A 13885-nucleotide genomic window follows, 5' to 3' on the forward strand; every position below is an offset into this window, starting at 1 on the left:
AGTCATATGAAAATGTACTCTTAAAGAACTAAATTTGTTGTCTTGGCCAGTGTAATGTTCTCTTGTTCAGTATACTTGTTTTGTCACATCTTCAGGAGACTGCTACCTCAAATTTATCACGACGTAGAGTTCACAGCATAACCGAAATGATCAGTGAAGCATTCCACACTCAGAAATCCTTATACTTTGATGAATTTATGGTTTTAACACAGTGTAACCTCAGTGCCATGGGACAGCCAGTCAAAAGGCTGTTCTATCTGTGGTATCCAAGGTAGAGTGGGGTAACTGAATCCATCTGGCATGTCAGTCATCTGTCTAAAGGAAGACAGTACTACAGGCAGGCTAAAGTATAGGTGCTTTAGGGTTTAACCACTGCTTTAGAGGTCCCAGCCTGGTCTCTCCTGAGACTGTCATGTTAACAGTGTCAGGCAGGGAACTGTATGTAACGGCACATTACTACATACAGTGTGTATTAGGTGACCAGTGTTTGAATGTTTGATATGGACTGAATGTAAACGCTCAAGCCATGAATAGGATCCACCTGTTACATGTCTCTAACACGTGACACAATTCTCTCTCTCTCTCTCTCTCTCTCTCTCTCTCTCTTTTTCCATGGATGTAATAGATAGATAGATTGATAGATGCCATACTAGTCATCTGGTTGAATAAACATTCCCAGGTTGAATAAACATTCCCATGTATTCCTTGGGAATGCCCCAGAGGAAAAAAACAGACCAAGTTTTAATATTCACAGCAGAGACAGAACTAAGATAGGATTGCAGACTGCCCCCGAGCAAACAGGTTATAGCAATCCCGGTTCGTGTATGACACCTGATACAGCACGATTCCCCTGCCAAAAGACGTTATGAAGATTAGAACTACCGGTATGTTCAGTTCAGACACAGTAAAGTTGAAGCAAAGAAAGGGGGCATGAATTTCAATAATGTGTGGGAGAAATTGCCGTTTAAGGTCCGCCCTAAAAAGATTGACAACGATTAAGACCATTAACGTTAAAGTAGTAGTTCTCAACAGCCAACCAAATGTTAGAACATACTTTTAGCCACTCCCCTTTTTTGGTAAATTACACACGAGTGTGTGTAGTTGACTGTTGTCAGATTTGCAGAGTGAATTGGCAGCGAACTCACAATGTAGAAGTGACTAGACCTCAGACTTTGAAGTTCGTTAAGTTTAGTTAATACAAAGTATGGTCTGGGGTTTTACAGTTAGCTTGTTCTTATTATTTTCTGCCGTAGTACAACGATACATATTTGAAAATTTGTTTTCAATGTGGATTAAAAGTTAGAGAAAATCTTTGTTGTCACAATAGGAATTAACGTTAGCTGACTGCTAGCCAGGGAGCTAATATTATTGTTAAAATAAAGCTCTCAGAAAGTTACGTTTTTTGATATATTATCAAAATAACACACGGTCGTGAAGTTAACGTGGGAAAAAAACGTTAACGGCGTGTAAAATCATTATTATTTTGCGAAATTTCAATCCAAAGCGACTACAGTCTGGTTGTGTGGGGATGTCGTGTCGAGGCGGAATGAATCGGGGGGGAAACCCAGGTTTGCAGCCCCTCCGAGCCACTGTTCATTTTCAACTGCACAATAAAGTTCCACCGCGCTGCAAAGATTTCAAAACAGGTAAATATTCAATAAAATGCACGCATACTAGTTGTGTATTGCCTAAATGTACTAATGAAGGTATTCTACTCCTGTTTGTCTATCCATTAATAAACAAATCGTAATTAATTGCTGTAGTGTTTGGTCAGTATTTTTTTTTATTGGACTACTAAAACCGTAATGCATTCTTTATTTACTGATGTGTTCGACAGGTTGATGTGAATTGACGCGTGTTTTTTTGTTCTTAAACTGTGGGAACCTACTTATAACGTTAGGGTAACATTGAAGAAGGTTTGCAGTACCAGTTCAACCCCCAAGCTGTGTGTGTTTGTATTGCCATTTTCATCTCTCTCCGCGATATAAAAATTATGCCACAAGCGACATTTTACGACGAAGACGTTTTGAGACGTGATAAAGCAATTGTCTAACAATATCGCGTGAAGCGGAGCGAATTAAGTAACCAATAACAAACCAGAATTTTGTTTTCAGAATATCAGTTTTCATAAACAGTGTGAAGTTTTTAATGCACTCAGTGATGGATCAGAGACTTACTGAAAATGGTCGCGTAAATGCTACTTCTTTAATGCTACTTTTTTAAATTGGTGCACTCAATTAAGCGTGTATTGTCTTAACAATGTTCACAGTGAGTGTTCGAACGCTTTTGTTCATGTAATATGTCAGCAGTGTACACTATTTCACGATGGTTGCAGAAACTTGAATATGCACTGTAACACACAATTTCTACTTTTTCATACTGTGCATGTGTTCTTTTGAAGCCTTTTTTTCATGTTGCGGACAGAGTGTTTGTTGTTTGCTTGTTTGACATTTGTAGGCTCCTTATTTAACATGGGAAATTGAAGACTTCTTCAGACATTTGATGTATGCGCTCGCGGCTCAGCGTGTTTGTGTGGTTTGTTCAGCCAGATGGAAAGACTTCAGTAAGCATGCTGGTGTTTTGGCGTTGATGTTGTTGTTTTTTTTCTTAACGCTTGAAAGAAAAGCTCTCGCAGCTCCCTGATATGTGTGATTAGTGTAGCAGACATCCATTTAGTTGTTATCGTTGTTACAGAGAGGAAGAGAAATCATTATTAGGTGGTTTTGCAGACCGAACCAGGCGCTTTCAATTTCGTGACCTTACAAATGATTGAGTGTTGACATGAGGGGGAAAAAACAAACAAACAAACATAGGAACAAAATGACCGAAAGTCTGGAACCTGAAACTGGCGAGCTGTCTATCGTGTGCGAACATCTGGCGTAGTTTGTGATGGCCACTGTAAATTCTGTATTTGAGAACTTCAGCATATTGTTTCTCAGATAAAAACTGCAAAAACATGGAAAGAAAGGGGATGGGGTAGGGGGGTGGGGGTATTCATAGATTTTTGATACGCTTGCCCCACGCCACTGAATTTGACCAACCAGAATCTACATCATGTGCCACACACACACACACACACACACACACACACACACACACCGACTCTCAGCAGAGGTCAGAGTTCAAGGTGGACGTGTGTTAGCAGGGTAGACTCCCGTGCGTGTTTTATGTGTTTAAACTACCACTCCGAAGAGCCATGTGTAACTCTACTCTGTGCTCCCCTGTGTTTATTTTTACATCCTGTCTGCCGTGCTCTGGGAATATTTGCGTGTGTGTGTGTGTGTACAAAAAAGCGGGGTGGGTCCACTTTAAGGAGCATGTTGGTTTTTTTTTTTTTCCCCAACCGCACACCCAAAGTGAAAAAGACCAGACAGAATTGTTTAGGTAGAACTGGTCAAGTTCATTGGCTCTCCACACCAGCTCAAGGATTTACACCTGCCTACAAAACTGAGCCTCTGACAACAGAAGACTTTCAACACATTGACGGCCTGACCACAAAAAGCCCACTGGGGAGACAGTAATGACTGACGGCTGGGGGGGGGGGGGGGGGTGTGTGTGTGTGTATCACGCACTGCGTTCCAAACTCCACTAATCCACACTTCTAAGTATGGATCCCCACGTAACAGTGCAGAGTTTAGAACACAGCTCCTCTCTCTTTTTTTTTTTTTTCTTTCAGTTTTTCACCAAACGTCTCTTTGCGTATTCGCGTAAATTATGCTTCGTCAAGACGCCGTCATGACTGACTGACACACATTTGACTCTCAGGCCGTTCGTTGCGAGAATTAGGAGAAAGGAGTTGTGAGAGAGAACACGTGTGTGAAATGTGTCATGGTGGTTGCTGAGAGAGTCCTCTGGGGAAACAGATATTTTAGTATGAGTGCGTGCACGTGCGCGCGCGTGTGTGTGTGTGTGTGTGTGTTTGCGTTTTAAATGTACAAGTCACATATAGGGTTCATATCCACTCTGTGGCATCCATTCTGTAAATTACTGAAGATGTGTCTTGGTCTTTGGATGGGTTTCGTATGAACTCGCTCTGTGTCGCTGTTTCTCGTAGTGGAGTGTAAGACGAAAGCTCGTCCTCCGAAGCCGACCCTGCGTCGTACCCTGTCCCTGGACACGTTGGTCGGGCCGTACCTGCAGGGCCAGTGGCCCAAAGAACCAGAGAGTCCGGCCGTCACCTGTGTCAATGACAAAGCTACACAGGTATGCTCCGGTCACTCATTCATTCATTCATTTTATTCGTTCACCGATACTCATTCAGAGAGTAACTCACTTTCATTTATTCAGCCAGTCATCCATTCACACACTAACATTCAATGAGTGGCTCATTCATCCATCTGTTCGTTCGTTTGTTCGTTCGTTCAGCCAGTCATTCACTCTCATTGATTCATTTGCTCTTACTGAGTTAGTCACTCTCTCACACCCTCACTCCATTCATTCATTCACTCACTCATTCACTTACTTGCTGAGTGCCTTCCAGATGGAGCATGCTTAAAGGTCTTGATTATCATACACAAATGAAAAACCAAGAACACGCACACACACGCGCGCGCGCACACACACTCTACCCAATGAAATTGCAGTCAGATTTGCGTGTTCTGTCAGCATGGCTGAGACTGCGATACACAGTGTTCTTTATGGGCACTTTTTTGGTTTTTTTTGTGGTACTGTTACAGTGTCATACAGTGCAGACTTGTACGGATAAAAAGAAATCAGCAATCAGGGTAATTGCCTAATAACATTAGACTTCCATCAGTCACAGCCGAGTGGAGCTTTGGCCCAGGCCGGCCGCCATTGTCTTACTCTTAAATGGCTTCCACATGGACTCTTATAGAGCGGAGAGTTGGGAGTTTTTCCACATAGCGAAAAACAGGACTGAGGTGCTTGAGTAGAAAACCTGTACTTGCAGTGTGTGGACTCTGGTGTGGTAACTTGGTCGCAGTGGTTGTCATGGTGTTTTGTGGTTTGGTTGATTTTTTTTTTTTTGGTTTTGTTTTGTTTTGTTTTGTTTTGTTTTGTTTTGGGGGAGGGAGGGGGGGCGCAGGGGTTATATAAGTAAGAATTGAGGATCACTGGCTTTTTATTTTTGCTGACTTGGTAACTTGGTATAGATAATTCTGGGGTCAACAAGACGTGTACTCACAGCCCTGGCAGGAATAAGGAGTATTGCGTTGATATAAAATCATTATAGTCTTGACCTGATTAGTAGACACCACGAGAACAGGATGGGTGATTTCAAGTTTTACCGCCATGCTGGTTACGTTTTTGATTAGGTTTACTCTAAAACTGTTTCGTCCTTTTTGTTTTGTTTTGTTTTGTTTGGGCGTACCGGGGTAATTCGTGTTTCGGCAGCAGGGGCTCGTCCCGGGCGTTTTTCCCGGTCGCTCAATCCCAACTTTAGGTAGCCCTGGCCTTGTCGTTATTGTCCAAAGCGTAGACCAAATACTGCATTGTCATCACCCACCCCCTTCCCCCCCCCCTTCATAGAAATGTGGGTGTTAGTCCCTCAGTGGGTTTTGGGGAGTATGAAAAGGGTGATTGGACTGTAAAATGGCAGCCCCTGGGACAGGGAGGTGCAGTTTGCCTGGCCATGCTGGGACTCCCAGCAGGTGTCCCCTGGCTCCTGCACCAGCCTCAAACAGACTGGGCCGTGCGGCCAACCAGAAACGGACGCTTTGTTTGTCCTTAGAGGGGTTTTTTTTTTTTTTTTTTGTACTCGCCCGCAGAGTCCTAGACATGAATGTGTGTACACTCACTCAATCATATACACACACACAGACATACACACACACTCACACAGACACACATACATACACACACAAACACAGACACAGACATACACACACACACACACCCCACCGTATTTTGCCACCCCGCCATGTCCCTACTCTGCATCTTGCTCGTCCTGTCCTAGTTTGTGTTATTCATTACGCCTTAATGAGTAAACATAGCCACTTTTTCACCCTTGACATATTTTGCTAAGCCCCACCTCCCTCAACTCCCCAGTTCTCTCAATTATACGCGCTCCCTCCCGCTCCCGTCACCCCCCAAAACTCAAAACCTGTTACTCCAACCCCCCCCCCCCCCAAACTCCAGAACCACGCTTCTCAAATACTCAGTTCTCGCACGTCGCCTCGACCCAGGCCGGGTCAGCTGGTGAAAGATTACACAGGTCATCTAGAAGTTTCTTAATCCTGACGCTCCGATTTGGTATCTGTGTCGGCTGAAAGAGCGGAGACCATTTGACCTTCATTTAGGATGGGGAGGGGGTGGGGGGTTGGTGTGGGTTGGGAATATGGGTATGATGCTGCTCGTGGGGGGAGGGGTATGTGTGCATGGGCATGGTGGGGGGGGGGGGTAGATTTTAAATTTATCACTCTCTCCAATCATGGCTCATGAGCTCAGTGTGGAACACTGTGAGGCATGTGTTACATGGCTGAAGGGTGGAAGAGACAGAGAGAGAGAGAGAGAGAGAATCTGCATTTCACAGAAAGAAGATCCAGGCAGAATGACTCTGTATCGAATGTAAGAGAGAGAGCGAGAGAGAAGGAGAGCAAGACGGCCAACTGCAGGAGTTACGGATCCAAACTCGGAATCGGCGTCTGAAGCTCAGAGCCGGGGGGGAAACGTTCTGTCGGGAAAGCTCCACGCGGACCGATTCCTCCCCTCGCGACCTGCCGTGTTTCCAGACGTTACTTTAAGAAAAAAAAAAAAAGAAAGAGAAAGAAAGAAAGAAAGAACGAGAAGAAGATCCAGGTGTCTTCCTCGACCCCTCTCGCGTGACACGAGCGCAGGAGACACCGGAGGTTACTGCCAAAAGCGGTTGTCACGCTAACGGGCGTTTGAGCGCCTGTCTCCCTCGCTCACAGCCTCTCTGCTTCCTCCCAGCGCACCGCAGGCCGGGGACTGTGGCCGACGAGACGCCACTGTCGCAGTGTCATGTCAGTACGCGATAGGACGTGTGTGTGTGTGTGTGTGTGTGTGTGTGTGAACGTTCGCGTGGCTGACTCAGTGTGGTAACCCCTTTCTTTTCCTTTTCCTCCTCTTCACAGTGTCTGTGAGTGAGATGAGAGGCAGGAGGCTAGGAAGCATGTGAGAGACACCTGGATGTATGTGTCAGAGTGTAAACTGTGTGTGTGTGTGCGTGCGTGCGTGTTTGTGTTTGGGTGCGTGCGTGTGTGTGTGTGTGTGTGTGCGTGCGTGCGTGTGTAAAGTATCAAAGTATCACTTTTCTTGCAAGTTCTTGTTATGTGGCATTCAGCACAGCTGTGTGTGTGTGTGTGTGTGTGTTTGTGTTTGGGTGCGTGCATGTGTGTTTGTGCGCGTGTGTGTGTGTGTGTGTGTGTGTGTAAAAAGTGTCAAAGCATCACTTTTCTTGCAAGTTCTTGTTATGTGGCACTCAGCACAGCTGTGTGTGTGTGTGTGTGTGTGTTTGTTTGTTTGTGTGCATGCATTCGCTCTGGTGTGCGTAGGCTGCTGTCTTTAGCAGGTGTGTGAAGCAGGGTAGCGCGGCGTCTCCTCAGGTGGTATTCAAATCTAGTCTCAGGGGCAGGGGATGACGTTTTCGGTTCCGTATCGCGGGCAGAAAAACAGGTCAGCGTCTCTGGTCACAGGGCACACAACTGGGAGTAAGTTTTACACAACCCATCCCGTAGTGAAGAACCTAAACTGGAACGTGTTCACACTTAAAATTGTGGCTGAAGTGCAAACAGTATATATGCATATTATAACAGTACAGTACAGTAGTACAATAATTACATGAGCATAAGCATTGTGGAAACGTTTTTGTGGTGCTTTCACAGAGTGGGGGGTGTGTGTGTGTGTGTGTGTGTATATGTGTCTGTTTGTGTGAGTATATTGTGGTGTGTGTGTGTGTGTGTGTGTGTGTGTGTGTGTGTGTGTGTGTGTGTGATGTTCGTTTCCGTGGAGTATCTATAGTCTGAATTTCAGAAGGACCATTTGAGCTTCTTCTTGTAATTTTCTGTAAAACTGTGAGCAACCAGCTAGGATCAGTAGTTGGAAAATCCCCACTCCTGCCTGTGTTATATGGAGATTCTGTAGATGTTATCAGAAACTATAGAAGCAGGCTGTGTTTTTGTTAAGAGTTGTATGTTTACATTTTACATTTCCTTATGTGGCAGATGCCTCTCAGATGAGATCTTTTGTGAAGGATTATGGTGTGACCTTTTTTTTTTTCTTTGTGTGTGTGTGTGTGTGTGTGTGTGTGTGTGTGTGTGTTCAGTAATGTAGCATTACAATCTACTGTGATATCATCATTACTAACATGTGATAGAAGGTGGTATTATGACACTAATGGGGTGTTTATACTAACGGTCCAATGAAACCTCAGAATTCCACAGATCGACTAATCCTTTTAAGGTGTTTGTTTCATCTGGAAAAACATCGGATTCATTCCCTTTCTCTGTTCTTTTCCCTCTCCCTCTCCCTCTCCCTCTCCCTTTATCTTTCTCTCTCTCTCTCTCTCTCTCTCTCTCTCTCTCTCTCTCTGTCTCCAGACTCCCAGCTCCTGGATGGAGGAGAGCAGAGGGAGAAGGTCAGGAGGAGGTCACAAGCGCTCAGCCTCTTGGGGGAGTGCCGAGCACCTCCGAGAGGTCAGCGCTTATTCCGATTTGTTGTTGTTGTTGTTGTTGTTGTTTGGTCAGGGATGGTGGTGGGGGGTGGGGGGGGGGGTGAGATCTGCTGTCTGAGTTCTCAGTCTTATATTGTCTATTCCACATTTTTCTCGCCTCACAGGTTGCTAAACTACGGCACTCCCTTCAGAAGCGCTCCAGACACACCCCGCCCTCATCCGGGTACGATCCCCGCCCACAACAGACTCTGCCAATCAGCAGCACGCACGCCGCTGGAACCACACAGGTAAACACACGTCTCTGTCCGCACCAATCAGATACGGTCTGTCTGTGAGGGACGTGTGCAACTGTGCAGTTCACTGGTACCAGCACAGCAACAGGGCTTTAAAAACAGCATCAGCTTTTCTTAGGAACGGCTGTCACTAATCCGCCACAATGTGATATCACACACACACACACACACACACACAGAATCATAGCCATAGCCATAGCTGTCTGTTCACACCTCATCTACATGAAAGGATTCAAACGTCAAACCCCACATGTTGTATGCACACTATTCACTGTCGTGTGTGTGTGTGTGTGTGTGTGTGTGTACGCGTATATATGTGTGCGTGTGTTTGTGCGTGTGTGTGCGTGTGTGTGTAGACAGCGGCTCTGATTCCTCTCAGCAGACTGGCTCCGCGGCTCAGGCGTAGCGTAGAGGGACTCAACCTGGAGTTGGAAGGTGTGTTTGTGTCCCAAGCACCTGAGGATCCACATAAGGTGAGAAATGGACAAAAACCAGAGGAGAGAGACACTGTGTGGATGCTTAGACTTCTGCTTCAGAGAGTATAGAGACATGACCATTTCAGTCAAGGGTGTTAAGAACAATGAAAGCTTGAGTTTGTGTGTGTTTATGAGTGGGCTACACAAGTGTACCAAATATGGGTTTGTTCTTCATTTTTAGTGGACGTAGACCCCTTAAAACAATGAAATTACTTCACGTTCTTAAGAGAATAAGCAATCTCTCTGACGCCCATTGTCTCCCTCAAAAAAGACATCATTAGAGAGTCACTAAGCCGAGGATGTCCCCAGACTCTGTCTTTGGATAACTTGTCTGCATGTGTGTGTATATATGTCTGTGTGTGTGTGTGTGTGTGTCTTGAGTAGATTCTGGATGTGCCAGATGGTCACCGAGCGCCAGTCCCGGCTCAGAGGTGCAGCAGCGGCTCACAGAGTGACCCCTCTCCCGCCCTGCCTTCGCCCTCCCACTCCCCCTGTCCAATGGGAGACCCCGGTGAGTCAATCCGATTGGCGGATGGGTGATACGACGCATCGCCCAAACTGGCTAACCGTGCTTAGTCAGTGTTTTATACTGGTGTTTGGTGTTTGTCTGTTAGTTAACTCGCACTTTCTTTGTTAGATATGGTGGTTTGTGAGACACTATGCCCCTCCCCCTTGCTGGGTGTGGCTGACCCCGCCTCGCCGCTCCAGCCCTCCTCCTCGCCCCGCCCTAACAAAACCTACGCCTTCCAAAGAGAACCGCCCGAAGGCTGCGAGAGAGTGCGCGTGTGTGAGGACGTCATGTGAGTAAAAACACAATTGAGACACTCATTTGAGATTCACGACCAAATCTGACCACTCCCCGGTCGTCTGTGCTGTCGGATGCTCTGTCGTCCAGGCTCATGGACTGCATGTCTCAGACAGCGATGTCCTCTAAGGGTGTGATGTTGACGTGTGATGCTGAGCGACTCAAGGTGTGAAAAACGTTTGGGTGATCTCCTCACATGTTACAGTGAAAGCCTGGCCCAGATCAAGACGACTGTTCTTTGTGGGAGGGGCTTACAAGATCGCTATTAATTGGACATTCCAAATTTGGAATGAGAAGGACAAAAAAAGGAATTCACTGTTCACTATTGCTTTTTTTCATGCAAGTTTGTCCTGTGTAAACATCCTTTAAGAACAAGCATTTGGAGAAAGGGAGTGAGCAAGTAGACTGAATTCAAAGTCAAACTTTTATTGTCTGAAACGTGACTATTGGACTCTTCTCTAAAACTGAAACTACAGCTAAGCTCTGATTATGACGGTACGTTTATCAGATAATGAAGAAACTTTGTTTTTCTCCTTTCTCTCTAGCGCTCCCTGCCAAGGTGACGTCCCCCGCCAACCTTCGTGCCCCGACCCCAACAAAGTCAACTTCACCCCTCACGGAGGCTCCGCCTTCTGCCCCGTCAGTCTCCTCAAGCCCCTCCTCCCCTCCATGGACCTCCTGTTTCGTGGCCTAACGGTCTCACCTGTCACTGGCTGCTCAGCCCAAGGCCCCGCCCTCTGCCCTGCAACTGGACATGCAAATGTCCCGCTCCCAGACTCTACTATCTCTCATATGTAAATAAGTGGGCGGGGCATTCATGAAATGATATACATCAGAAATGCTAAGAGGGTGATTTTTTTTTTTTTTTTTCCCCTCACCATCCTCACAAAGACTTGACAGAACAGTGAGTTTCCGGCTCAGCTGAAATTAGCTGAGTCGTACACAATAAGAAATGTTTACTTGTAAATAACGACAACTTAGAGCAAGATGATGATGATAATAATAATAATAATAATAATAATAACTCTAAAATTATAAGCGACAACTCAGCAAAAAAGGGAGAAGGTGAGGTTTTTAGTCGAGACTATTGAGTTGAGTTTCCCCAAAACCTCAGGACAAACTGTTTATTTCTCTGCTCTGTCTGAGCAGAACTAGGACTGATAAACGTTGTGTTACCGGGGTATCACTTCCTCTGGAAAAACAAGCCTCTCATTTCAATTAACAACATGACACGTCTGAACTGGAAAGCAACGATTTGTGAAACAAAAGTTTCCAACAAAATCTCTTCTCTTCTTGGTAATGTCACCAATAATAATATCATTAAAACCATGTCAGGCGTTGGAAAATGTGTTCTGCGGGTAGTTCGCGGAGACAGCCGTAACTACAGTGCACATGAGGGCACAGATAAAACCGGTCTATTTGATAAGGTGTATCTTATCTAAATTGCTTAAGAATAATGAACTGAGAGATGCGCTCACTATAGGTAGACAGTTAAAGAAACGTTTACATAGCACTTATGGGGGGGGGGGGGGGTGGATCCTCATCTGAAAGACCAGGGTGTCTGGTGGACTCAGGCCGATTCCCTCATGAGTACTGATCCTGAGTGTCCTACACACGGACTGCAAGGGGTTTTTAAGGCATAACGGAAAAGGGGCAAAGGCTTTGTTGTTGTAAAACTACTTTGTTTACTGTGTTTTGTTTTAAGCTCCAGATTCATTCAGCTATGTCAGGAACTCCAGTAGCTAAGACAAACACAGACTAGATCTGTGCTGACTCAATTTTTTGTGTGTGTGTGTGTGCGTGTGAAGCCACAGAACAACAAGTTCGCTAAGATTTTTTTTAGCCACTTCCTGGTTTGCTCCTATATCTTTTGTAATAGTCCTATGTTTAAATTATACTTCACAACATATGTATTAGCTCAGTTCAAAACCACTGCATTGTTTTGTTTTTTTTGTTTGTTTGTTTGTTTTTCTTTATGATGTCTGTGAAAGCCTTCTTGATTTTGATTATTGTCAGCAGGGTCGTTGTTTCACTGGCCTGAACGATTGCGTTAGAGGTTAAGATAACATAACCTCACTCCTGCTGTTTTTTGGTCTTTCTTTCATACTTCCGCTGAGAGGCGAGTGAGGGAAAAAATTGAGGGAGATTTTTTTTTTTTTACTGACACTTCAACATCTGCATCACAGTCAAACCACACGTCTGTTTTATGTCCTTCTTTTTGTTGTTGATAACAGGTCTGATATTTGGGTGCATATTTAAAAGAGGACAGTTTGTTTTATGACACTGCTGATTATTTTGAATAATCCTCAGTTAAGTCCGTGGGGGGGGGGGGGGGGGGGCTTTGTAAATTTGTAAATCACCGCAATTGTAGTTGGATCTTTCAAAGTTTTTTGGTTTTTTGTTTGTTTTTTTAAAGAGTGATACAACATACAGCAGTGCTGAAACATGTTTTAACCCTAAAACATAAGTGAACCTCATGTTTGAGTCTACAAATGATTACAGTGCATACTCGCAGTCAGCATGCAGGTCAGTGCAGTAAATAATAATAAAGCCTTGTTTTTGATATTCAAAGATGATTATTTTGAGCTAAAACAATAAAGGGAGTAATGAAAAGGCCTTTGTAATTATAAAAACTGAAAGTTTTGACACTTCAAAAAACACTCTCAGTGTTGCATCAATGTGAAGTGAACAACAAGTTCACGTTTCGTTTTATAGCTGTAATGGGAACATTCTGCATTTTATGTTTATTTTCTGTCAGTTTTGTTACAGTGGCTGAGTGGCAAATAGTCTTCAATGCTGCTTCTAAAACTGTCTGTGTTTCACTGAAAATGTGAGTTTGCATTGTTAAGGACACCGGAATCTTTGTGTCTTAAATGTCATTAATGATATAAAGACGACAACCCCTCGCCGAGACTTAAAATGTAAATTTCAGATTACATAAATATGACAAAAAGTATGTATATGTCCTTTGGACATATTTCTTCGTGTACGTTTCAGTGCTGTAGCTTTGTTTGTTTTCTGAACCAGCCGCTCTCAATCTAAATGACGGCATACATGACTGTTGAACAGTACATTGAGGCTGCGAAGATCCGAACGCTGCCGCTGACACGTGTAGTAGCTCTACGTAAATTTAAGCCCCGCCTTGCAACCATTCGCAACGTTTTCATTTGACAGTTTTGGCCGCCTGTAGGCTGATTTGGACCAATTAAAATCATCCACATACCAATACGTAAAAATCGAACGCGCCAAAATGTAGAATAAAGCCCCACCAAAGCCTGTATAGTAGTCTACGTCTATTGCCTACAATACAGATTTGTGTTAATTATATTTTCCTGTCATACCAGTATTTTACGGAGGTAACAGCAACTCAGTCAATTACGAGAAAACGTAAATGAAGTCGACGATGATCTCTCATATTGTTTCACTTTAAATAATTCTCATTATCGACTACTGTAGCTTTAAACGGAGAAATAAGGCAATGTATTCACAAACAAGACAGGAACTTTCTTGTCTACACCGTGGGGGATAATTATATAGCGTATACGTAATTACATGTTTTTCCAGGGCAATGCCAACATTCTTCACCACTCCCACTCAATCAAGAGGCAAAACAGGCTTCCATTTCAGGCATATTCACTAGTGTCCATGAATTTTTTCACGGTCCTATATCTCCTGCTGTTTCTGACGTGACTATTTACCTGCTGTTTACTCCAAGAAAACA

At 44.3% G+C, this 13885-nt stretch overlaps 1 protein-coding gene across 1 annotated transcript; it reads left to right on the top strand.

The window, feature by feature from the left end:
- The first annotated feature begins 1528 nt into the window (after positions 1 to 1528).
- On the top strand, positions 1529 to 10962 carry fam117aa (family with sequence similarity 117 member Aa). Its single transcript, XM_030794058.1, has 8 exons — positions 1529 to 1646; positions 4055 to 4203; positions 8517 to 8612; positions 8755 to 8877; positions 9240 to 9356; positions 9744 to 9870; positions 9997 to 10159; positions 10710 to 10962. The coding sequence occupies exons 1-8, from the start codon at positions 1529 to 1531 to the stop codon at positions 10960 to 10962; spliced, it is 1146 nt and encodes a 381-aa protein (XP_030649918.1).
- Positions 10963 to 13885: the final 2923 nt, after the last annotated feature.

This window comes from Chanos chanos, chromosome 16 (genome assembly GCF_902362185.1).
Source record: "Chanos chanos chromosome 16, fChaCha1.1, whole genome shotgun sequence".
Classification (NCBI taxonomy): Eukaryota; Metazoa; Chordata; class Actinopteri; order Gonorynchiformes; family Chanidae; genus Chanos; species Chanos chanos.

What these genes read in the sequence shown, in the direction of transcription:
- fam117aa (XM_030794058.1), top strand. Translation starts at nt 1,529, where the DNA reads ATGTCGTGTCGAGGCGGAATGAATCGGGGGGGAAACCCAGGTTTGCAG. An exon ending in ACGCCGCTGGAACCACACAG is followed by an intron (nt 8,878 to 9,239) that starts GTAAACACACGT and finishes GTGTGTGTGTAG; the next exon opens with ACAGCGGCTCTGATTCCTCT. An exon ending in CTGTCCAATGGGAGACCCCG is followed by an intron (nt 9,871 to 9,996) that starts GTGAGTCAATCC and finishes TTTCTTTGTTAG; the next exon opens with ATATGGTGGTTTGTGAGACA.